Source organism: Seriola dumerili, unplaced genomic scaffold (genome assembly GCF_002260705.1).
Source record: "Seriola dumerili isolate Sdu_G_001 unplaced genomic scaffold, Sdu_1.0 BDQW01000192.1, whole genome shotgun sequence".
Lineage (NCBI taxonomy): Eukaryota > Metazoa > Chordata > Actinopteri > Carangiformes > Carangidae > Seriola > Seriola dumerili.
Window position 1 is genome coordinate 868,204 of NW_019174447.1, and position 25,898 is coordinate 894,101.

At 43.5% G+C, this 25,898-nt stretch overlaps 2 protein-coding genes across 2 annotated transcripts in view; both read left to right on the forward strand.

Moving 5' to 3' along the window:
* The window catches only part of LOC111227953 (synembryn-A-like), a 21,015-nt gene extending 5,081 nt beyond the window's left edge, over window positions 1-15,934 (forward strand). The window contains exons 5-14 of the mRNA XM_022753706.1: window positions 8,066-8,158; window positions 8,311-8,858; window positions 9,266-9,401; window positions 9,589-9,777; window positions 11,634-11,728; window positions 12,329-12,479; window positions 13,617-13,712; window positions 14,053-14,197; window positions 14,890-15,172; window positions 15,271-15,934. Coding sequence (XP_022609427.1) covers window positions 8,066-8,158; window positions 8,311-8,858; window positions 9,266-9,401; window positions 9,589-9,777; window positions 11,634-11,728; window positions 12,329-12,479; window positions 13,617-13,712; window positions 14,053-14,197; window positions 14,890-15,172; window positions 15,271-15,424 — 1,890 coding nt within the window. The 3' untranslated portion in view covers window positions 15,425-15,934. The remainder of the gene's footprint in view (window positions 1-8,065; window positions 8,159-8,310; window positions 8,859-9,265; window positions 9,402-9,588; window positions 9,778-11,633; window positions 11,729-12,328; window positions 12,480-13,616; window positions 13,713-14,052; window positions 14,198-14,889; window positions 15,173-15,270) is intronic.
* A 1,310-nt stretch (window positions 15,935-17,244) lies between these two features.
* LOC111227962 (protein unc-119 homolog A-like) lies at window positions 17,245-24,665 on the forward strand. The gene is made up of 5 exons (XM_022753716.1): window positions 17,245-17,590; window positions 20,022-20,135; window positions 21,215-21,305; window positions 22,522-22,694; window positions 23,659-24,665. The coding sequence occupies exons 1-5, from the start codon at window positions 17,332-17,334 to the stop codon at window positions 23,790-23,792; spliced, it is 771 nt and encodes a 256-aa protein (XP_022609437.1). The 5' UTR covers window positions 17,245-17,331; the 3' UTR covers window positions 23,793-24,665.
* The last annotated feature ends 1,233 nt before the right edge of the window (window positions 24,666-25,898 follow it).

Below are 25,898 nucleotides of genomic sequence, written 5' to 3' on the forward strand. Positions count from 1 at the left end.
GACTCGGTCACCTGAACCAGCATCAGGAGGCAATAACTCACAATTATGTATTATTTTAGGCATTCCGAGTATTATTAATTATTCAGTTATATTTTCAATTATTTCGCATTCTTATACCAAACAGTGTTTCAGAACATCTCACCAGGCTCTCCTCTCCTCTGAAGGCTTTGCAGGGCTGTTGGCACGAGTGTGAAGCAGGGTGTGTGGAGCAGACCGTCCTCCGGGGGTCAGTTTACAAGCTGAGGCTGCTTCTTCTGCTGACACATGGCTCTGAGGCCGGAGCTCCGGCTGCAGCTTGCAGCAGGGTGAGAGCTTTCAACCGTGTGGGACGCACGGAGAGGCTGTTTTCCATCTGATAACAGAAGAATCATAGTTTCTGGTCCATCCTCATCGTTATTCTGATCTCTTGATGCATGAATAGATAGAACATGGTTCTGATGGTGCTGATGATACTGTGCTCTGACCGTGATATACTCTTGATGATGTTTGTCTCCTCCGGCAGCGTGGAGTGGTCCAGTGCTCACCCCGCCCTGGCAGTGCCATGGCTGTGAGGTTGGGCGAGGGGTAGAGGCTGCTCAGTGACCGCACATCTCCGCCCATCCCAGGAGGACGTCCAAGAGGTCATTGAGATCCTCAGAACCCTCTTCAACCATCGCTCACACATACTACAGGCAGGAGCCAGATGAGGTGAGAACCTCACAAATCCACCACAGTACCCAGCTGGACTGATCAGCTGATTCATTCATTTAGTGGCCTGCTGCTCATTCACCTTTTGTCTGGTAAAGTCAATTACATGAGGGAGGAAAACTTCTCAGCTTGAGACTGGTTGATAATTAGGCCCTTGATGAGTTTAACCACAGCAGGTGTCAAACCAGGTTGGAAAAGCTGCAAGTGATAAATTAACAATATTAAATTAATGGGAAGTGGACAAAAGCTGAGGAGGAAGGGGTTTGGTTTATAAACTGACAAACAGCTTTAGACAATGATTCAAGAGATTTAGTCTCTTGAGTCGATCCAAACATAAACAGAACTACTGCACTACTGATTCTGGCCAGAAGCAGCTGAGATAGAAACCAAGCATCAATAAGAGCCAAGAAAGGATCACAGGCCTCATTTCAGCTGAATATTGAAATTAGGAATCTCAACAGAATGGGAACAGGGTCTGAGATTAGAGTTTCCCCCTTTTCCCCTGGTTTTTGTTAATTTTTTCCTTTCTTAGAAAAAAACTGTGAGTAGGGTCAGGTTTGGTCTGTAGAGAATGGTCTGTTGACCTAGGCAAAGTCAATTACAGTTGGCGGAGAAGGTTTTAACACAAGAGCCTTTAAAGTGTTAAAGCAATATAAAGTATAGGAGGTTAAATTGAAATAGACCACGCCCCCATCTTAATTATTCGTCCAGGTAACACGGACAAGCGGTAAACTTAAGATTCATTTAACAGTAAACAAACGTTTGGTTTTAAGCATGTTCATATTACCCAATCACATCCAGTTGTATTTCTGAAGAAATCAGAAATGATGATTTATCTGGAGAATAATAATAAGGTGTATAAAGCAAGTTTTGAGTGTTTGAGTAAAGTTTTCAGTATGTAGAGCTGAGAGTAAATTAGTATTCATAGAATAAAGTGTCTTTTTTTACAATTATTAGTAGAAACTTGTCTGATTGTTCTTGTTCTTATTCTTGAAAGAAACATAAAAGTGTTTTCAAGAGATGAGACCAGAGTCCTGTACTTTGAAGCAGGTTTGAAGATTACTGATGTAACTTGAGGTTTAGTAGATGCCAAAAAACACAGACAAACTTTTGAGTTTGTTCAACTAAGTTCACACATGCTGCCTTAAAACTGTGGACTTAACTGAACTGAGGTCGGAGTAGTTTCAGTCACAGACAGATTCTCCCTTCTTTTTGCTGTCTAAATCTAAAGAGTTAGTTCTTCATTTGAACTTTGAGGAACTTACAAGCTGCAGCTGTAAGCGTCTTAGAACCAGAAGTCAGTACAGAAGCCCACAGACAGCGCTGCATTCAGGGGGTCAGGAACTGGACAGTACTGTACCTTCATCATGATTCACGTTGTTTGTTGAAAAGAACACAACTGTGATTTTTATACTTCACAATGTGTTAAGAACACAGCAGGATATATCACCACGTCTGAGAGTTTAACTCTCAAACAGACATGATGGGAAAAATCTGTCAGTCTGTTGATTGTTTCTTTAACTCGATTTGACGAAGTTGAGTTGAATTTCCAGCAGTTCATTCATTCACCTCGAAAAACTGAAGTCAAGATCAGCTCAATATTTTAAGTTCTAAGTGTATTGGTTCCACTAACCTCCTAAGCTTGCACAGTGCTGCAGATGACATCGTCAGTTTAAGAGGAGTCATGTTTAAAGCAGCGATCTGACGCTTGAAGCTCCTCAGTGTGTCCTCTCCATCACATGACAGCAGCAGGCAGTGACGCAGCACGGCTGCTAGGTGGCGATACAGAGCAGCATCCTCCTGTAGACAACACAACCCGCCACTGTTAACGGAGCATTTCACTCATAAAGGTCAGTTTAGTTGTCATGGTAAACACTATTAACACTAACCCAAGCTGTGTGCTGTCCTCTGTGTAAGGAAATAACCCCGATGATGTTGTTAGTGATGTCATCAGGGCCGTCTGAGTGTGGAACAACAGGTTGAAAAGGCTGTAACCAGAGGCTGTGAGCATGTAGCACACACAGAGGGTCTAATGACAGACTGTTGCATTATGGGAAGTGTACACTGTGAAAACTTAGGAGGTTAGTGGAACCAACTACACTTAGAACTTTAAAATATGAGCTGATCTGACTTCAGTTTTTTCTGAGGTGAATGAATGAACTGCTGAAATTCACTTCAACTCGTCAAATCGAGTTTAAAGAAACAAATCAACAGACTGGACAGATTTCCCATCATGCTCTGTTTGAGAGTTAAACTCTCAGACGTGGTGATATCCTGCTGTGTCTTCAACACATGTGAAGTTAAATCACAGTTGTGTCTTTTCAACAAACAACGTGAATCATGATGAAGGTAAGTACTGTCCAGTCCTGGGGGGAGGGGGGGGGAAAACCCCTGAATGCAGCGCTGTCTGTGGTCTTGTACTGACTGGTTCTAAGAGCTTTAACAGCTGCAGCTGTAAGTTCCTCAAGTCAAATGAAGAACTAACTCTTTAGATTGAGACATGCAAAAGAAGGGAGAATCTGTCTGTGACTGAAACTCTCCGACTCAGTTCAGTTAAGTCACAGTTTTAAGGCAGCAGGTGAACTTAGTGTTGAACAAACTCAAATAGTTGTTGTCTGTGTTTTTGGCAGCTACTAACCTCAAGTTACATCAGTAATCTCAAATCCTGCTTCAAAGTACAGGACTCTGGTCTCATCTCTTTGAAAACACTTTTTATGTTTCTTTCAGAATAAGAACAAGAACAATCAAGACAAGTTTCTACTAATAATGTAAAAAAAAGACACTTTATTCTAATGAATACTAATTTACTCTCAGCTCTACAGACTGAACTTCTCAACACTACACTCAAACTTGGCTTTATACACCTTATTATTATCTCCAGATAATCATCATTCTGATTCTTCAGAAATACAACTGGATGTGATTGGTTAATATGAAACATGGCTTAAACCAAACGTTTGTTACTGTTAAATGAATCTTAAGTTTACCGCTGTCCGTGTTACCTGGCTGAATAATTAAGATGGGGCGTGGTCTATTTTCAATTTAACCTCCTATACTTTATATTAGCTTTAACACTTTTAAGGCTCTTGTGTTAAAACCTTCTCCGCCAACTGTAATTGACTTTGCCTAGGTCAACAGACCATTCTCTACAGACCACCTGACCCGTACTCACAGTTTCTAGAAGAATACAGAGACTCTATCTCAGACCCTGTTCCTCATTCTGTTGAGATTCTAATTCAATATTCAGCTGAATGAGGCCTGTGATCCTTTCTGGCTCTTATTGATGCTTTTGGTTTCTATCTCCAGCTGCTTCTGCAGAATCAGTAGTGCAGTATGTTCTGTTTATGTTGTCGACTCAAGAGACTAAATCTCTTGAATCATTGTCTAAGCTGTTGTCAGTTTATAAACCAAACCCCTTCCTCCTCAGCTTTTGTCCACTTCCCATAATTAATATTGTTAATTTATCACTTGCAGCTTTTCCAACCTGGTTTGACACCTGCTGTGGTTAAACTCATCCAGGGGCTAATTATCAACCAGTCTCTAAGCTGACGAGTTTTCCTCCCTCATGTAATGACTTTACAGAACAAAAGGTGAATGAGCAGCAGGCCACTAATGAATGAATCAGCTGATCAGTCCAGCTGGGGTAACTGTGGTGGATTTGTGAGTTCTCACCTCATCTGGCTCCTGCCTGTAGTATGTGTGAGCGATGTTGAAGAGGGTCTTGAGGATCTCAATGACCTCTTGGGACGTCTCCTTGGAGATGGGCGGAGATGTGGCGGTCACTGAGCACCTCCGTACCCTCGCCCCACCTCACAGCCAGGCACTGCTCCAGGGCGGTGGTGAGCACTGACACTCCACGCTCCTGAGGAGACAAACATCATCACAGAGTATATCACGGTCAGAGCACAGATCATCAGCACATCAGAAACCATGTTCTATCTATTCATCATCAGAGAATCAGAGATAACGATGAGGATGACAGAACTATGATTCTTCTGTTATCAGAAGAAAACAGCCTCTCCGTGCGTCCACAGGTGTGAAAGCTCTCACCTGCTGCAGCTGCAGCCGGAGCTCCGGCCTCAGAGCCGTCAGCAGGAAGAGCAGCCTCAGCTTGTAGAACTGACCCCGGAGGACGGCCTGCTCCACACACCCTGCTTCACACTCTGCCACAGGCCCTGCAGAAGCCTTCAGAGGAGGAGGAGAGCTGGTGAGCATGTTCTGAAACACTGTTTTTGTACTAAGAATCGGAAATAATTGAATATAACTGAATAATTAAAATACTCGAATGCTAAATAATTAACTATAATTGGTATTATGCCTCCACTGGTGACAGTCAGAGCTGGAGGCATATTGTTTTCAGGTTGTCCGTCTAAGGTGCCATTCTCATGTACATGATATCCCAGTAACGCCTTGACGGAACTTTCACTTGGACTCAATGACGAGCCGATGACCTGAGGTCAAAGGTGAAGGTCATGGTGACCTCATAAAATGGTTTTGGCCTTGTGAACGCGATATCTCGAGAACACAAAAAGGTTTCTTCTATGTTATTACATGATAGAATATGATGAGAATATGAGTGTCACCTGAGTGTGCTGGCCCTCTCCTGAGCCCTGGGGCTGTTGTAGACGACATTACACAAGACTTTCATGGCCTCCTTCCTGCAGACCTCTCCATCTTCCTCCTTCTCCTCCTCCTCACTGTTCTCCTCCCAGGTGTCTTTCTTCCCTCGGGGGAGCACCACAGGAACACCATCATCTCTCCACTTGTAAACACTGATGGACTGGCCGTTTGTGGAGGCAGCCTCAGCTGCAGGGGCAGGAGTGTTAGCACAGAGCTAACAGCTAAAGGTGTAGCATCCTCTTCCTCGCCTCCTCACAGCTACATGCTGCTCCTCTCTTCATCTGACTGTGTGCTCTGGCTAAGTGATCCTCAGCCTGTTCCTCTCCTCCTCCTGCTGCTGTAAGCTGATGCCTCCCAGGTGAGCCAAGGTGAGGAGGGCGCTATCAGTGACCATGGGCCCCAGGGCCCGCCGGTCACGGGACAAGATACGCAGGGTATGAGGCAAACCCGTAACACTGCAGGCTGGAGTTGAGAGCTGATGAAGCTCAGCAGGGCCGTGGCCAGAGCTGGAGGGACAACAGTTACAGGTTCATGATGTTGGAGAGGAGAAGAAAACAAAGAGGGATATAAAGTACACACGTTCACAACAGGAACACATGCAACACTATAAAACCTTTTATAGTACAACACACACCTGGACACACAAATCATGGTCCTACCTGCCGGAGAAGAAGATCAGGTTCCTCATCATCTTCCTGAGTCCGTTTCAGAGTCAGAGTCAGGAGGGTGGTCCCCTCAACTTTGTTCTTCCTGAACTGAGACAGAAAAGACAGATGTTACTCAGATGTTCCTCAGTCCTGATCCAAAGCACTGATCTGCTAATTCTGACCAACCTTCCACAGAGGGTTTATTATGGGATGGCATGATTACAGTCACATGGCATCACTTCCTGTATTTTGGTGTACAAATATACCTTTCTGAAAATCACTGCATCATTCTGTTTGTTTTTCTCCCTCAAGCACATGAGGCCCAGGCTGTGTGGTCTCTCTCTCCCTCCTCTCCTCTCTCTCTCCTTCCTGCCCCCTCCTCTCTTCTTTCTCTCCTCCTGTTCCTCTCTGCAGGTCCTCCCACCTCCAGAGCTGTAGAGTATCTGGAATCTACTGCCCCATGATCCTGCTCAACAGCTGCTGCTGGATTTACTCTAATTAATAATAATTATCACTGTTATTAGCTCTCATTATTCCTCAATATAGTAACACTAAAGTTAGCATTAACATTATTATTGTTACTGTTACTGTCGCTGCTATCACTATTATTAAAATCACATTTGTGGTCTTTTCCTCTACCCTCTCTCTCTCTCTCTCTCTCTCTCTCTCTCTCTCTCTCTCCTCCTCTCTCCCGTCTCTCTGTTCTCACTCTCTCTCTCTCTTCTCTCTCTCTCTCTCTCTCTCTATCTATCTCTCTCTATCTCTCTCGCTCCCTCTCTCTGTCTCTCCCACTCTCTCCCTCTCTCTATCTCTCTCTATCTCTCTCTCTCCCTCTCTCTGTCTCCGTCTCTCTCTCTCTCCCTCTCTCTTCCTCTCTCTCTCTCTTCTCTCTCTCTCTGCCTCTCTCTCCCTCTCTCTCTTTCTCTCTCGCTCTCTCTCTCTCTCTCCTCTCTCTCTCTCCCTCTCTCTCTTCTCTCTCGCTCTCTCTCTCTCTCTCTCTCTCTCTCTCTCCCTCTCTCTTCTCCTCTCTTCTCTTCTCTCTCTGTTCTCTTCTCTCTCTCTCCCTCTCTCTCTTTCTCTCTCGCTCTCTGTTTCTCTCTCTCTTCTCTCTCTCTCTCTCCTCTCTCTCTCCTCTCTCTCTCTCTCTCTCTCTCTCTCTCTCTCTCTCTCTCTCTCTCTCTCTCTCTCTCTCTCTCTCTCTATGACGGTGGAGAAAAGAGACGGCAGCGGAAGGAAAAGAAGAGAGAGAGAGAGAGAGAGAGAGAGAGAGAGAGAGAGAGAGAGAGAGAGAGAGCGAGAGAGAAAGAGAGAGAGGGAGAGAGAGGGACAGAGAGAGAGAGAGAGAGAGAGAGAGAGGGAGAGAGAGAGGGAGAGAGAGAGAGACGGAGACAGAGAGAGGGAGAGAGAGAGATAGAGAGAGATAGAGAGAGGGAGAGAGTGGGAGAGACAGAGAGAGGGAGCGAGAGAGATAGAGAGAGATAGATAGAGAGAGAGAGAGAGAGAGAGAGAGAGAGAGAGAGAGAGAGAGACAGAGAGAGGGAGAGAGGGGGAGAGAGAGAGAGAGAGAGAGAGAGAGAGAGAGGGGTAAGGAAAAGACCACATGTGATTTTAATATAGTGAAGCAGCGACAGTAACAGTAACAATAATAATGTTAATGCTAACTTTAGTGTTACTATATGAGTAATAATGAGAGCTAATAACAGTGATAATTATTATTAATTAGAGTAAATCCAGCAGCAGCTGTTGAGCAGGATCATGGGGCAGTAGATCCAGACTCTAAACAGCTCTGGAGGTGGGAGGACCTGCAGAGAGGAACAGGAGGAGAGAAAGAAAGAGAGGAGGGGGGCAGGAAGGAGAGAGAGAGAGAGAGGAGGGAGAGAGAGAGCCACACAGCCTGGGCCTCATGTGCTTGAGGGAGAAAACAAACAGAATGATGCAGTGATTTTCAGAAAGGTGATATTTGTACACCAAAATACAGGAAGTGATGCCATGTGACTGTAATCATGCCATCCCATAATAAACCCTCTGTGGAAGGTTGGTCAGAATTAGCAGATCAGTGCTTTGGATCAGGACTGAGGAACATCTGAGTAACATCTGTCTTTCTGTCTCAGTTCAGGAAGAACAAAGTGAGGGACCACCCTCCTGACTCTGACTCTGAAACGGACTCAGAAGATGATGAGGAACCTGATCTTCTTCTCCGGCAGGTAGGACCATGATTTGTGTGTCCAGGTGTGTGTGTACTATAAAAGGTTTTATAGTGTTGCATGTGTTCCTGTTGTGAACGTGTGTACTTTATATCCCTCTTTGTTTTCTTCTCCTCTCCAACATCATGAACCTGTAACGGTTGTCCCTCCAGCGTCTGGCCACGGCCCTGCTGAGCTTCATCAGCTCTCAACTCCAGCCTGCAGTGTTACGGGTTTGCCTTCATACCCTGCGTATCTTGTCCCGTGACCGGCGGGCCCTGGGGCCCATGGTCACTGATAGCGCTCTCCTCACCTTGGCTCACCTGGGAGGCATCAGCTTACAGCAGCAGGAGGAGGACGAGGAACAGGCTGAGGATCACTTAGCCAGAACACACAGTCAGATGAAGAGAGGAGCAGCATGTAGCTGTGAGGAGGCTGAGGAAGAGGATGCTACACCTTTAGCTGTTAGCTCTGTGCTAACACCTCCTGCCCCTGCAGCTGAGGCTGCCTCCACAAACGGCTCAGTCCATCAGTGTTACAAGTGGAGAGATGATGGTGTTCCTGTGGTGCTCCCCCGAGGGAAGAAAGACACCTGGGAGGAGAACAGTGAGGAGGAGGAGAAGGAGGAAGATGGAGAGGTCTGCAGGAAGGAGGCCATGAAAGTCTTGTGTAATGTCGTCTACAACAGCCCCAGGGCTCAGGAGAGGGCCAGCACACTCAGGTGACACTCATATTCTCATCATATTCTATCATGTAATAACATAGAAGAAACCTTTTTGTGTTCTCGAGATATCGCGTTCACAAGGCCAAAACCATTTTATGAGGTCACCATGACCTTCACCTTTGACCTCAGGTTCATCGGCTCGTCATTGAGTCCAAGTGAAAGTTCCGTCAAGGCGTTACTGGGATATCATGTACATGAGAATGGCACCTTAGACGGACAACCTGAAAACAATATGCCTCCAGCTCTGACTGTCACCAGTGGAGGCATAACTACAATTATAGTATTATTTTAGCATTCGAGTATTATTTTAATTATTCAGTTATATTTCAATTATTTCCGCATTCTTTATACCAAAACAGTGTTTCAGAACATGCTCACCAGCTGCCTCTCCTCCTCCTCTGAAGGCTTCTGCAGGGCCTGTGGCAGAGTGTGAAGCAGGGTGTGTGGAGCAGGCCGTCCTCCGGGGGTCAGTTCTACAAGCTGAGGCTGCTCTTCCTGCTGACGGCTCTGAGGCCGGAGCTCCGGCTGCAGCTGCAGCAGGTGAGAGCTTTCACACCTGTGGACGCACGGAGAGGCTGTTTTCTTCTGATAACAGAAGAATCATAGTTCTGTCATCCTCATCGTTATCTCTGATTCTCTGATGATGAATAGATAGAACATGGTTCTGATGTGCTGATGATCTGTGCTCTGACCGTGATATACTCTGTGATGATGTTTGTCTCCTCAGGAGCGTGGAGTGTCAGTGCTCACCACCGCCCTGGAGCAGTGCCTGGCTGTGAGGTGGGGCGAGGGGTACGAGGTGCTCAGTGACCGCACATCTCCGCCCATCTCCAAGGAGACGTCCCAAGAGGTCATTGAGATCCTCAAGACCCTCTTCAACATCGCTCACACATACTACAGGCAGGAGCCAGATGAGGTGAGAACTCACAAATCCACCACAGTACCCCAGCTGGACTGATCAGCTGATTCATTCATTAGTGGCCTGCTGCTCATTCACCTTTTGTTCTGTAAAGTCATTACATGAGGGAGGAAAACTCGTCAGCTTAGAGACTGGTTGATAATTAGCCCCTGGATGAGTTTAACCACAGCAGGTGTCAAACCAGGTTGGAAAAGCTGCAAGTGATAAATTAACAATATTAATTATGGGAAGTGGACAAAAGCTGAGGAGGAAGGGGTTTGGTTTATAAACTGACAACAGCTTAGACAATGATTCAAGAGATTTAGTCTCTTGAGTCGATCCAACATAAACAGAACATACTGCACTACTGATTCTGCAGAAGCAGCTGGAGATAGAAACCAAAAGCATCAATAAGAGCCAGAAAGGATCACAGGCCTCATTCAGCTGAATATTGAATTAGAATCTCAACAGAATGAGGAACAGGGTCTGAGATAGAGTCTCTGTATTCTTCTAGAAACTGTGAGTACGGGTCAGGTGGTCTGTAGAGAATGGTCTGTTGACCTAGGCAAAGTCAATTACAGTTGGCGGAGAAGGTTTTAACACAAGAGCCTTAAAAGTGTTAAAGCTAATATAAAGTATAGGAGGTTAAATTGAAAATAGACCACGCCCCCATCTTAATTATTCAGCCAGGTAACACGGACAGCGGTAAACTTAAGATTCATTTAACAGTAACAAACGTTTGGTTTAAGCCATGTTTCATATTAACCAATCACATCCAGTTGTATTCTGAAGAATCAGAATGATGATTCATCCGGAGATAATAATAAGGTGTATAAAGCCAAGTTTGAGTGTTTGAGTAAAGTTTCAGTCTGTAGAGCTGAGAGTAAATTAGGTATTCATTAGAATAAAGTGTCTTTTTTTACATTATTAGTAGAAACTTGTCTGATTGTTCTTGTTCTTATTCTGAAAGAAACATAAAAAGTGTTTTCAAAGAGATGAGACCAGAGTCCTGTACTTTGAAGCAGGATTTGAGATTACTGATGTAACTTGAGGTTTAGTAGCTGCCAAAAACACAGACAAACACTTTTGAGTTTGTTCAACCTAAGTTCACCTGCTGCCTTAAAACTGTGACTTAACTGAACTGAGGTCGGAGAGTTTCAGTCACAGACAGATTCTCCCTTCTTTTGCATGTCTCAATCTAAAGAGTTAGTTCTTCATTTGACTTGAGGAACTTACAGCTGCAGCTGTTAAAGCGTCTTAGAACCAGAGTCAGTACAGAGACCACAGACAGCGCTGCATTCAGGGGGTCAGGACTGGACAGTACTTACCTTCATCATGATTCACGTTGTTTGTTGAAAAGACACAACTGTGATTTAACTTCACATGTGTTGAAGACACAGCAGGATATCACCACGTCTGAGAGTTTAACTCTCAAACAGAGCATGATGGGAAATCTGTCAGTCTGTTGATTTGTTTCTTTAAACTCGATTTGACGAGTTGAGTGAATTTCAGCAGTTCATTCATTCACCTCAGAAAAACTGAAGTCAGATCAGCTCATATTTAAAGTTCTAAGTGTAGTTGGTTCCACTAACCTCCTAAGTTTCACAGTGTACACTTCCCATAATGCAACAGTCTGTCATTAGACCCTCTGTGTGTGCTACATGCTCACAGCCCTGGTTTAACAGCCTCTGTTGTTCAACCTGTTGTTCCACACTCAGACGGCCTGATGACATCACTAGAACACCATCGGGGTTATTTCCTTACACAGAGGACAGCACACAGGCTGGGTAGTGTTAATAGTGTTACCATGACAACTAAACTGACCTTTATGAGTGAAATGCTCCGTTAACAGTGGCGGGTTGTGTTGTCTACAGGAGGATGCTGCTCTGTATCGCCACCTAGCAGCCGTGCTGCGTCACTGCCTGCTGCTGTCATGTGATGGAGAGGACACACTGGAGGAGCTTCAAGGGTCAGATCGCTGCTTTAAACATGACTCCTCTTAAACTGACGATGTCATCTGCAGCACTGTGCAACTGGTTTAGGCTCTTTAGATGTTTAGACTCTTCTTCATCATCATCACCATCAGGAGGCGTCTGATTGGTCCAGGTTAATCCTGCAGCAGGACAATGAGTCCAAACACATAGCCAGAGTCATAAGGAACCAGGAGTCCTGCAGTCCCCACAGAGACCTGGTCTCAGGAGTCAGTCTGGATCGCACGAAGAGACAGAGACACTGAGACAGAAGAACTGAGGCAGGTTCTCCACGATGCAGGAACAACCCACCTGACAAGAACCTGAAGAACTGAGCAGGTGTACCAAGGAGAACAGGAGCTGGTTTGAAGCAAATACTGATCTGATTCATGTTTGTTCCTCTCTATTGAACTTTGGATGAAGTTCATTGAGAAAAAAAAAATTGTTCAGGGCATTATTTTTTATTTTTAGAGCCTAAAACTGCTGCACAGTGCTGTGTCCACCTGATTTCAGAGTGTAACTGTTCCCAGACCAGCCCATAGAGTAGATGAGTATTCAGCCTGACAGTACAGATGATGTGTTCACGTTTCTCTCCACAGACACACAGTAAACATCCTGTCAGCTCTGCCGCTCACCTGTCTGGACGTCCTGATATCTGTGCGTGTGGACCAGGCGTCCCACAGGTGTGAGGGGGTCAACATGGACTGTGTCCACACCCTGCTGCTGTTCATGGACAGACGCCTGAACAGGGCAAGTGTTGAAGTAAACACACATGTGTGTTGTGATACCTGGTGTCATCACCTGAATGATTTATACTCAACACCTGCACCAAAATATCTATTAACTAAAATAGTTACACCGTTACAGCATTTTAAAAATTGAATTAGACTAATTAGACATAAATACAAGTATGCAGTGATATTGTGAATAAATAGGCTTTTCACAGAATAAGATGTAAAAACTACAGCAGCTTCCTTTGTTTGATACCAAAATAATTAAATGACATTACTTCATTAGAACACATAATAAAATTCTCACTGATAAACAGGCAACTACTATTTTATTGAAGCCTGTGAATTAAGATCTGAATTTATCTCTGACTCTCTCCTCCTGGAGAATCTGGGCTCTCTCAGCGTGTCCACGCTCATTTGTCTGTGACGACCATATGGACAGAAACTGGACTCACTTACTTTATCACAGCTGCTATAGCTACATACTGAAGTAGTAAGTCAGTCAGTTGTCATATGAATAAGTATAAAGATAAAGCATGCAGGTGGTTGGATCCGATTCACGTCCTGACTTCATCAGATGAGCCCCTGACATCAGAGAGATCAGGGTGTAGAGGCAGAAGACGAACAGAGCTCTCACACGAAGTCAGTCAGTAAAAGTCCCATCATGCATCTGCACACAGCAGTTTTCTATTCTCTATTCTGTCATTTACACCTGACTGTTACTGCAGCTGCTGTAGCTTTTATTCACATCTTCATCATGTTATTAAAAACAGCTGCAGGTCTAAAGAAAGAGAGAGATGTATCCTCAGTGATTTAATACTTTTAAAACCACAGGGAAACGTTTCACTCTGTTCACTAGTTATAGTCATTGTGTATTTTATCAGTCATTCATCAGCTGGTTACACACTGAAGGTGTCGTCTTGTAGATTCTGTTTAAACAGTCTTGCTTATGGTGGCCCTGAGAGCTCAACACACTGCAACCTGAGATAACACGCGCAAACAGGCAAAACACAAAGTCATTCAGAAAAACACCTTCATCAGTCTGACAACACATGAACGCCCATCACCTTTTCTATGGTATGAAAAAATCAAATCCTCCTGAAGTCAAAGTCAAACTGGAGAAAACAGTCATGTATGTTAATGTGCTCCTCCACAGAGTCAGAAGCTGAAGGAGAAACTGACCCCTGTTCTGAACCTGCTGACCGAGAGCTCACGGGTTCACAGAGAGACGCGTCACTACTTACGACAGAGGGTAACTTGTTCTTTTCAAATGTCGTCATGTAAACTTCCATCAAATATTTTGAGCATTATTTATTTATATTTTGAGATGACAACAGCATCAGGACAGCATCTCCTTCAGTCTGCAGCTACAGTTCACTTCAGTTGAACGCTGCTGAGCAAAATCCAGATACTTGACTGAGCTGACCCTCTGAGCCCAGGTGTGGTAAAGGAAACTGGATTTGAGTCCGAGATCAGTTCCGGTCCAATCTGTACTGTCATACTCATTCCTGGATATCATCATGTTTGTGGCCTTGTGGTACAAGAAAAACTGAAAACCTTAACATCAGAGTGACTCTTGTCTCTGACCTCAGATCTTACCTCCACTGAGGGACGTAGCCATCCGACCTGAGCAGGACACCACACTGAGAGGCCAGCTGGTCCGCCTCATGACCCACGTCGACACAGACCTGAAGGACTGCGCTGCTGAGCTGCTGTTTGTGCTCTGCAAGGAGGACGGTACACTCACTGTTCACGACAGACTCATTTACTCCCACGACAGAGCCCCTGTGTTTGACAGATACTGAGGAAAAATGATGGAGACACAAGAATTAACAAAGAAATGCATATAGACTGTGACAACTATGACTGTACAGTTTTCAGATATGTGTCTCACAGACCGCTGATCTGATTCTAGAGGTTGTTTTAATAAAACCGAATAAAATACTATCTGCAATGCAGATCTATACTAACTGGACTCATTCATAGTCTTATCTTGGCCTATTGACAGTGATGGGTCAGACTGTAGTTAAAGCCACTCTGATGGAAGCTCTTATGGTGGCCCAGAGAGCTCAACGCACTGCAACTTAAGAAAACACACGCATATAGACAAAACACAGAAAAAACACCTCCATCAATTTGACAACACATGTGCTTTGTAACTTTTGAAGTTACAAGCATTGAACAACAAGTGCAGAGGAATGTATGGAATGTTTGCAGCACATGTTGTCAAACTGATGAAGATGTTTTCTGGTGTTTTGTTTATTTGCATGTGCATGTGTATGGTTAAGTTGCGGCATGTTGAGCTCTCAGGGCCACCGTACTGAATCACTGTGAAACAGCTTTAAGGAAAAGTTAAGTGAATGACTGTGAACGACTTCACACGTAAAGAGAACCCAGCAGTGAAGTTTGCATGTTGTGTCCCCTCACAGTCAGCCGCTTTGTCAAATACACGGGTTATGGCAACGCTGCGGGGCTGCTGGCAGCTCGGGGGCTGCTGAACGGCAGAAGGAACTCGGGCGCCAGCTTGTACGCCCCCCAGTACTCCAGCGACTCGGACTCGGACACAGAGGAGTACCGGGAGGCCAGAGCCAGGATTAACCTGGTGACTGGACGGGTGGAGGCGGAGCAGCCGGATCCAATGGAGGGCATGACAGAGGAGGAGAAAGAAGAGGAGGCTTTGCGCCTCATCAGCATGATCAACAGACTGTCACAGTGAGTGTGGAGTTATGGTGTTTACAATGTGGGACAAATGGTGTTTGGAGGCTGAGAGAGAAACTAATTGCGACTGTGTCTCCCTGCGGCCCGTCCAGAGACCAGATCATCCAGCCGATGGGTGTGACAGCAGAGGGGAGACTGGCTCCACTCTGGGGCCAGATGAGGGGCTCCACACTGGAAGAAGAAGAAGATGAAGAGGAGGACGTGGAGTTGATGCCAGAGTGGAGGAAGGACAGACAGATGGAATAGAAACAGATTACAACAGTCTGCTTCCACCAGTTGTTTGTAGTGCACTGATTTTTTTCCTTCTACATTCTATAAAGCAACAGAGAGATACTGTTAGAGCGGATGCTGCATCATATGACATGCATGCATAATTCACATTCACATTGTTTTCAATGGACATGTTACAACAGTAAGAATGGCCAGCCTAGACTGTGTGAGCTGTCACGTACTGACCTGAGATCAACCTAGTGTAGAAGAAACACTTGATTCCATGATATATTCAAGAATCAGAGAGAGGCAAGTATGTGAGGGAGGGCGAGAGGAAAAGTGAAGACAAAAAATGTGAACGACATTTTGTCAGTGAGCAGCATTTATGTTGTTTATGGTATTTTCGTAGCAAAACACCTGAGCGCCTCTTCAAAGGAGTTTGTCTTTGTAGAAGTTTTTTCAGGGAAAACTGTGTAAAGAGTTGTGAGCTTGTAGATTTTTTTTTCTCATGCAAAGACAAATAAAAATGAAACTTTCTCAAATGCAGCATTGCAGCCTCTCAAATCCTGTTCACATTTCATAAACTCTCACATTCAGAAAGGCACGGTCAGTTTATTTATATAGCACCATTCGGACACGAGGCAGTTCAAAGAGCTTTACAGAGCCATGGAAATACATTAACAATAGAACATTAAGATTACATTAGTATAGCATTTAAAAACAATAGAAAAAAATTGAATGAAAATAGAAATATTTGAATAAGTCATATCAAGACTGCATAAAATCAGGAAGGTGACTTAGAACACCATTTTAAAAGATGTGCTGCAGTGATAGGAGACATTAAAAACAAACAAATGCACAAAATCAAAAAGAACTGCAAAGTATTGTTCCAACTGGGTCAGACTTATTCATCTACCGTACACAAAATGGTCTGGTACAGGACAAGACCAGACTCTGCCAACATCAGTCATAAGTTTGCTGAATATCAGTCAAGTGACAACAGCCTCATTCATAATTTGTAACAAAAAAAATTAAAAAAGCAGGAACCAACAAAGAAAAAAAAACCCTGAGTAGTCTTTGATACAATCAGAAGACCCTGGACATTATAAATAACCCACATTGTCCATCAGGCAGGATACAGAGATCCATCCATCACTGTATTCAAACACAGGTGGTCCAGATACCATAGATGGTGAGTCCATCAACTCCAAAGTCCAAATTAGGCATCATCAAACATTTATAAGCCAGATCACAGTGGGAGGGTGCAAAAAAAGTGGTTTAAGGTCAGTGGAGAGAAGCCAGTTGTTTGTGAGAGTTGTGATCCACAGGATTTAGATTATGAGTGTTCAGATTCACAGGGAAAGCAGGGAAACCAGAGGGACAGGAAGACCTGATTGTGATTCCATAGATGACCACAGAGGTCCCTCATGTGGTGATTAATTACATTCACTTAAATATCTGCTGACCAATGTAAATGTAGAAAACTGAGCAGATGTAGCCTGGCCCACACAGACGTGATCAGTATAAATGGTTTCCACTCTATTCAAAATAAAGGTAGAAATAAGACATTTAAAAATGATTGTGTAGATGTGTTTTGTCAGACTGTTTGTGCATTGTTTCATTTTCGTCACACTCTAATGATTGTTATTATGGAGCAGAGTAGAAAAGTGCACATTGACAAAGTGTCTCGCATGTGCTCATGGCTCTTCGGCCATCAGCTGCTGCCATGGCCTGTGTCCATGTTTAATGAGGGATTGACTCAGATTGCCAAATCCAGACTGACATAATCAGTTTAGACACCAGCCGCCTCAGTGTAAGAGCTGATCTGTGGATTATATCCTCTGCAGTCGCAGTCCCACACTTTGCAAACAGACACTTTTAACAAATTGAGCCTGATTCAATCAGAATATTTGCCTGACAGAAGCAGGAGTTGGTAATGCCAGATGGAGAGCCAGGAAGAAACCACGACAGGAAATGGCGAGGAGTGCCAGATACAGAATGGGGAAAGTGAAGAGCAGCAGGAGGAGGGAGGGGAGACGGATGAAGATATGGTGGTCGATGGAGGCATGGAGGATTGGAACGGGTTTATTTCAGGGGGGGCCGCACTGGGTGAAGCAGAGGAAGGGGAGGTGGTGGATGAATGGACACCAGGTGAACCAGTAACCCCGCAACATGTCTTATGGCTGAACAGTTACACTAAGGGTGAGTCAGCTTTATACAACCAGTTCCTCATGACACATTTCTCAGCGTGTGAAACATCAGATAGATAGATATAAGAACAAACCCACACAAACCCAATAATGACAAAGTGAAAACTGAATTTTAGATTTTTTTTTGCAAATGTATTAAAAAGAAAAAACTGAAATATCACATTGACATAAGTATTCAGACACTTTACTGTGACTCTGTTAATGTAGCTCAGGTTCCTCCATTTCTCTGCATCATCTCTGAGATGTTTCTCCACCTTGACTGGAGTCCACCTGTGGTGAACTCAGCTGATTGGACATGATGTGTAAAAGACACACACCTGTCTATATCAGGCCTCACAGCTGACAAACAGATCAGAGCAGAAACCCTGAGGAGGAAGGAGCTGCTGCAGAGCTCAGAGACAGGACTGTGTCCAGGCTCAGAAACATTTCTGCTGCACTGAAGGTTCCTCAGAAGAACAGCGGTCTCCCTCATTCTGACATGAAGAAGTCTGGAACCAACAGGACTCCTCTAGAGCTGGACCTGGACTAACTGAGACATCAGGGAGAAGAGAGGAGACCAAGAACCTGATGATCTCTCTGAGCTCCAGAGCTCCTGTGTGGAGATGGAGAAACTTCCAGAAGGATGATCAGCTCTCAGCATCATGTCTGGAGGAAACAGTTCAGTCCTGATCTCATCAGACCAGAGAATCTGGTTTCTCTCAGTCTCAGAGTCCTTTAGCTGCTTTTGGTCTGGACACTGACATAAAGCCCAAAACAGTGGAGAGCTGCTCTCCCTGTTCACTGATAGGTTTGCTGTTTTAACACAATTATAGATTCATAGATATAGACTGTAAACTCTGGCTGTTTGAAACCTCTCACCAGTGAAGAGCCACAACACTAACGTATGACCCTGTTGCTACTAACATGAACTCACCGTAGCTTATATGTAACATATCTACCAAGTTAAACACATGAATCATCTTTTTACTATTACAAAGGTTTTCTCTCGTTGTTATCACAGTCTGTTTCCTTCTCACATGCTCAGTCTGTCTGGACTGGACTCTCTGACCTTGTCACTTGTGTTAGGGGATACAGCAGGCTCTGGCCTCTCTCTCAGGTGTGCCTCAGGTGTGACCAGGAGCTGTCTCCCTGGTGTGTCTACATCATATGAGTATACGGGCCCTCTGTGTCGTCCTCAGTGAAGTGAGGACAGAGTTTTGGTACAGTTACATTTGACAGTGCAAACCTTTCTCCTGGTGTTTCCTGCTCCCTGAAAGCTTTAAGATCTTGTCTCTGTGTTTGGAGGTGGGTAGGGAAATCAGGACAGGTGTCAGCTGTGCTGCTGAGCTCCTGTGGGTCAGGGCTGTGGCTCTGTAGGCCAACATAGGTTTTTCTTTTGAATGAAATGACCGTTCTGACCTCTTATCTGGGGTCTTTTCCAACCTGGGCAAATGAATGGCAGGAGAAAATCCAGCATGTTGAAAACTGTTGTAGAGTCTGTGACAGCTCATGATGAGTTCAAGAACTTCAGGGTTTCTGTCTTAGATGTAAGAAATGTGTTTCAGACATGGCTAAAGTCTTGAAATCTGCACTAACCCTGTGTACTTGATGTTACCTCACCCAGTTAACTCCTTCAGTGGCAGCTAATGATGAACATTTACTCATTAGCTCTGATTTCAAACACTGGCTTGAGTGTTTATTCTGAACTAGAATTTTTGTTGTGTTTTTTAATTCATTCTAATGTGTGCTGTGGTGGGTTTTTTTTTTAATGGTGCTGGTGGTATTGTATTGTATTGATCATAATTCAAAGCTGAGCCACAAGTCTCCACTGACCCTAGAACCACCACTGCACAGAATGGTACAACACCTGAAGAGGACTTGACCACAGGAGAGACCTTTGTTAGCAGAAACCGTTCAGATCTCCTGATCCTGTAGCCATGTCGTCCACAAGCTCATTTCAAAGTCAAGCGGTCTCAGTGGTGTGTTTGTGATGCGTTCTATGTTTCATTCTTGACACTTGTCCTCATAAAACTAGTGGTTTTTTGTGTTGTGGGATTCTCTGTCAGGGTGAATCATCTCTGACATCAGGTGTTCTTCCTCTGTATTTAACCATACTCAAGGTAACAACAGCCTGCTCTTCTTCTTCTCTCAGTATCCTTATATTCACATTAACATTCACGTTACATTCACATTCACATTCACATTCACATTCACATTCACATTTTACATATACATATACATATACATATACATATACATTTACATTTACATTTACATTATTCATTTACATTCACATTCACATTTACATTATCATCATTACTGTGAATTATGGGATACTAGAAGATAATCTCACCTGTGCAGTTTCTTTAATTCAATGCAATATAAAGTATACATCAATTGTGAAGAGGTGAATTTTCAGCTGTTGTTGGTTGGATGTGTGGCAGAGTACCTGTGTTCTCCAGAGGACAACATCTACAACGTGAACTTCTCCCGCTTCAAGATCAGGGACCTGAGCAGTGGAGCAGTCATCCTGGACATCAAGAAACACCGTCCAACAGGTAGTTTTCATCTTTTTCTTCTCACATTTGTGCAAATGGAGAATGTAGAAAGAAGCTCTGATAGTGACCCCTAGTGGCTGCATTAGTCATTACAGCCCAGGTGTGAACAACAGAGGCTGCTAAAGTCTGTGATACTCGGATAACAACCTGATTAGCTCTATTCACTGGAATGTCATATTATCTGAGGCTGAACTTTAACATCCATCTTTACACAGGACAATGTGAGTATTGTTTCCACATGGACTGGACAACGTGTGACTCTAGCCTTTAAGTAAAAAGAGCTGATGACAACTCATACACTGATTACGAGGAACAATATCTTGTGTAAAATGTTCATATTTCATTCAGTAGGTGTTGATACACATAAGGTCAGAGGTTCACAAAATACACTGTGATTAATTCTCCTGGGACAATAAATATTAATTACAATATTCATCAAAATCCAGTCACTAGCATTGAAGATCATTTCTCATGGAACAGATCTGTTAAAGCAAAGGTCAGAGAGTCATCATTAGAAATCGTCCTCTGGGGATTATAAATATTCATAAACTGTGATGGAAATGTACCTGCATGGAGATGTTTCTGTCACAGCATGGGTGGTCGATGGTTTTGTCAGTCAGTAGTACAGTAATGTTTACTGCTGTGGAGCCAAGTAGGTACAGTAGAAGTTTGGCTTCCTTGGACAGCGAATCTCTAGCTGTTGTCACTGTCAGAGATGAGCCTGTTCTCATGATGTGTGACCTCTGACCTCTCCTCAGTAGATGGTTCATCAATGGTTCCTGTAATGTTTTAATGTTGTTCTGCAGTGTTTTGTGTGATATTCACGGAGAGCGGAGTCAGTGTGGGTCTGTTGCTGCAGGAGGGTTCAAACATGACTTCAGCCATCTTTATCTACAGCGCAAACTCAACACTGAAGCTCAGTGGGAACCAGTAGCAGTTCTGTGTAGACGTAAGACAGCTGCTGAATGTTGCAGGACTACGAACTCTACAATGCTTGTATGACAGCTTACATGGAGCATCATGGTCATAATCATCTTTGTCATTGCCTCTTTTCTTCTTTTTCTTTTTCTTTTCTCCAGAAATTCAAGATGTCATTGAACTTGATACAAGCAGATTCATCAGGTACTACTTCTCCCCTGCCTTCCTGACCCTCAGGGAGATAGGAGCCACGTAAGTCCAACATATTTTATTCTGTTGGATGAACTGCTGTGACTGACCGTGTGAATGCAGGAACCATCCTTTACATCCCCAGATGTTGTTGGTGATGGAAAATCTCAAGAAGAAACAGACTCATCTAATTTAATCTATTGATTTTCTTTACCTGAACATGAATTGTCCATGTTGTCCATGTCAATCAACATGAAATGGAAACGTATGTTAAATATTATATGTTAAATATACATAAACATGTTGCGTCTGAAGTCAGTGTGAACACTACCTTTCCCTAACCTGATATTACGTTATGATGTAATGCACCTGTCAGTGCCTAAACATTACCAGGAAAAAGTTGAATCAGGCTGTACTCACTCAAATGAGCAAATTTGATATTTTTGTGTCACTAAAAATGAACAGGAATTCTAACATTAAATATATTTATATTTCCACAAACTAAGTTGTGCCGACTGTCTGGATAAAACCAGACAATTTGTGTTGATGTACACAAAATCAATAGATTCGAACCTCTTGTTTACCTGAACAAAAACTGTTGTGAGACCGGTTTGTACACACCACACATGTTACCTGATCCAGAGACATATCCACAGCAACTACTTACATTTACATTTTAGCTCTTACTTCAGGTCTTCTGACACAAAAATCAAAGTTTAGTACACATGTAATAAGTACTCATGCAACAATATAGTAATAACTACTGAGTTGTTATTGAGTAATATAACTGAGTACTGATGTAATAGAAACTGTCAGAAACTGACAAACTGGGTTATGGTTCTGTTCAGACTCTCACAGCTGCTGGTTCAGGTTAAAGATCCTGGTTTGATTTAATACAGAAAAGGTTCACAACCTGTTTATTTACATTCAACCCAAACCTCCATCTTTCACTGACCTTAATCAAAGAGCTTTTGTTGACAGCTGTTGACAGACAGGCCTCTGGATGTGAACCTGGTCTCTGGATGTTAACCTGGTCTCTGGATGTGAACCTGGTCTCTGAGATTATATTTCATATAAAACTGATTTGCTGTTGTATAGAAACGTGATTTCTAGAAGACTGAGCTGCAGGAGGAAATCTTCACTCCTGCTTCAACCTAAAATTTATTCAAAGTCACTGTGGCACACATGATTAACATTAGTTGTTATGACTGTGAAGCATGTTTGAACCCAGTGCAGGTGTTGTTACTCAGAGCTGATTGGCCGGTTGCCTGTCTCTCAGGTTGGAGTTCACAGTGGGCAGCAGGGCTCTGAACCGCTTCCGTCTGATCGAGAGACACTTCTTCAGAAACCTCCTGCTCAAGACCTTTGACTTTGAGATCGGCTTCTGCATCCCACACAGCAGGAACACCTGTGAGCACATCTACTGCTTACCTGACCTGGATCCAGACACAGGTATGACTCACACTACTACACTAACAGACACACACAAACCATTTCCACCATAATGCAGGTAAACATGAAAACCTTGTTTATATGCAAAGCAGCGCTCTCTAGAAGTATTAATGGTGATGGGAGGGGGAAACCAACATTATTCATTTTTAGTTTGTTCTCACCCCCTCAACAGAGAAATGATGTTAAAAGCACCAAAATCTTAAAATCATATGATAATCATATATATCAATGTAAGTACTGACAGGAAGTGGAACTAGTGATTGTCAGAATAAAGGCCTCATGATGTTCCATTGTCTGAATGATGATAAAAACTGTTGCTGTGTCTCAATTCAGGGGCCGCATCCTTCAGAGGACGTGGTCTACAAAAGTGTGGTCTTTAATAACCACGGTAGACTGTGAAGGCCAAAGCGATCGACCGTAACGGTCTGGTCTACTGAGGATTTCCTCTGTGCGTCACCAGCTGCTCCTGCCATTACCGTTGCGTCGCAAAGCGGGGCTCCTGTTGCCTAGCAACCTTGACACCATGTAACTTTTTTTTCACAAAAACTTGAGGTTTTAGGGCCAATGGTTTTAACAGTTGTACAGTTAGCTGTTGAACTGAGCTGAAAACCAATACTTACATTTAACAATGTAATCCTCAGGCTCTCTGTCAGTGTCGTTTGCTTTCATTACCATTGTGCAATGAATCTTGGGATAGGTTGAGCCATGAAGGATCCACCCATTGGATCCGTCTTGGCCCAGGAAAAGGAGGACGCATTCCTCGGGCCATTTGAAGGAGCCTTTGAAATGGGACAGTCTAGTCATGCCGCTGTGATGCAGATGCAGCCACTGAAGGATGAGACCCCTGAATTGGGACACAGCTTGTGTATTAAAGTGCAGCTGTTTTAGTGTAGAATCAGTATTGTGTCTTCCATCTTACCACAACGACCTCCTGCCGACCTTCTCTCTCTCTTGCTGTGTCCAGTGGAGGAGATGATCGCCAACCCGTTTGAGACACGCTCGGATAGTTTTTACTTTGTCAACAACAAGCTGATCATGCATCACAAAGCCGAGTACTCCTTCAGCCCACAAACAGAGACGGACACGTCCAGCGAGTAGAGACACAGGTCTTAGTACTGACTCACGCTGTACCTGCTCTGTACAAGGGTTTGACCGGACACAAAGAAAATCTCCACCCAGTTTCTGCTGAGGGACAAACCATGAACAAGAGAAACATGAATACTGTTACTGACACTCTCATCCAGCTTACTTAGACCTTATGATTAATGTGTGTAGTTAATAAATCATATGTACAGTTACTTGTTGTGTCCATTGCAACGACATTTCTTTGCCTTTCTGTCAATGAAATTCAGCGACTATGTCCTTCACACCCAAAGACATATGGAAATCTTTTCAGTGATGTCACCCAGTTTAGGCCACGCCCCTCTATGAAAACATGTAAAAACAGAAACCAGCCCTCGTCATTCTCCTGACCACCACAGATATACAGATTCAGCTTTTTAACATCGTCACCCATAATTCAAAGGCCCACCGTGGCAGATGTTATGATGTTGGATTTCAGTGTATTTTGTGAAGTGAGCATATTGAAGCTAAAGTGTTGAGTTGCTCTGTAGATGTTTTACACAGAATGTTTTTATATAAATGCAAACACATTAGAGTTTAGATACAGTACATACACAATGACAGTACATTACTGACCTAACAGTGTAATATAAGCTAATATAAGCTGAACTAAAGACACTGAGTCTGACTCAATGCAGATGATGTGTGACACATTGTGCACAAATGTTTGTTTGATGTTGAATCTGAATCTCAGAATTTAGTTTTGTACATGTAATAATGTTACTGCTGAAAAGGAAGCAGAAGATTCTGATCATGTATTTTGCTTTTATTGTCATGGTTATCATCCCATTAAAAGCGTCTACTGTCACAGAGAGATGAAGTCCTGATGTAAAATGAACAAACTCATTAAAAAAGTGCAAAACTGATATTGACGTATGCGAATGCGTTATGACTCCTTCATTCATGTCTCCTATAGAGAGAGCAAAAGTAGAAAATAGAGTGTAGCAGTAAGTAGTTGTGGTGGTTTGGGAGGAGGGGTTGTATCATCAAGCTTCATCACTTCATCACAGTTAAACAGGGGTCAGTGCACCAAAGGTCAGTGTGCCTAACTAAACATAGTGACTCAGGAACATGTGACCAATAACAGAACAGAACAGAACAGAACAGAACAGAACAGAACAGAACAGAACAGAACAGAACAGAACAGAACAGAACAGAACAGAACAGAACAGAACAGGACAGAACATGGGGGAAGGACATCGAGGTGGTACACACTTAATAAATACCTAGGTGTGCACCTGGACAGTAAACTGGACTGGTCCCTGAACACTGATGCCATCTACCTGAAGGGGCAGAGCCGGCTCTTTTTCCTCAGGAGGCTCAGGTCCTTTGACGTCTGCAGTGAAATGCTGCACATGTTTTATCAGTCAGTGGTGGCCAGTGTACTCTTTCATGCTGCAGTCTGCTGTGGCAGCAGCATGTCAAACATGAACACAAAGAGACTGGACGAGCTGGTCAGAAAGGCTGGGTCTGTGCTTGGCAGGAGTCTGGACTCACTCAGGACTGTTGTGGAGAGATGCATGCAATGTAAGATGGAGGAACAAATACTACTACAACCCATTTATGTGTACAGCGTAAAGAATTTCGGCGGTTCGGATCTGATGGACGCATGCTGCGACTTCGGTAAAGAGCATTTCGCGATCGCATTGTGGTGAAGAGAGATGGAATGAAGATGCTGGCTCCACGCTTCACGCGCGCTCGTCGCATCATCGCATCATGAGCCGTTAAGTCTTCACTTACCGCGCGCCAGGAGACAGGAGTGCACGCGTGTTACTGGGAGACTTGTTCCCACTGCCATCAAGGCTATCTATCTATCTATCTATCTATCTATCTATCTATCTATCTATCTATCTATCTATCTATCTATCTATCTATCTATCTATCTATCTATCTATAACATTACTTAACATAACAAAGCATAGCATAACAATACAACAAAAGAAACCATACATATTGTAATAACATAACATAACATAACATAACATAACATAACATAACATAACATAACATAACATAACATAACATAACATTGACAATAATAAAAGCAATTACTTTGTTCACTTTTAAGGTTTTATTTGAAAT

What these genes read in the sequence shown, in the direction of transcription:
- LOC111227962 (XM_022753716.1), top strand. Translation starts at nt 17,332, where the DNA reads ATGGAGAGCCAGGAAGAAACCACGACAGGAAATGGCGAGGAGTGCCAG. An exon ending in CAAGAAACACCGTCCAACAG is followed by an intron (nt 20,136 to 21,214) that starts GTAGTTTTCATC and finishes TCTTTTCTCCAG; the next exon opens with AAATTCAAGATGTCATTGAA. An exon ending in CTCAGGGAGATAGGAGCCAC is followed by an intron (nt 21,306 to 22,521) that starts GTAAGTCCAACA and finishes CCTGTCTCTCAG; the next exon opens with GTTGGAGTTCACAGTGGGCA.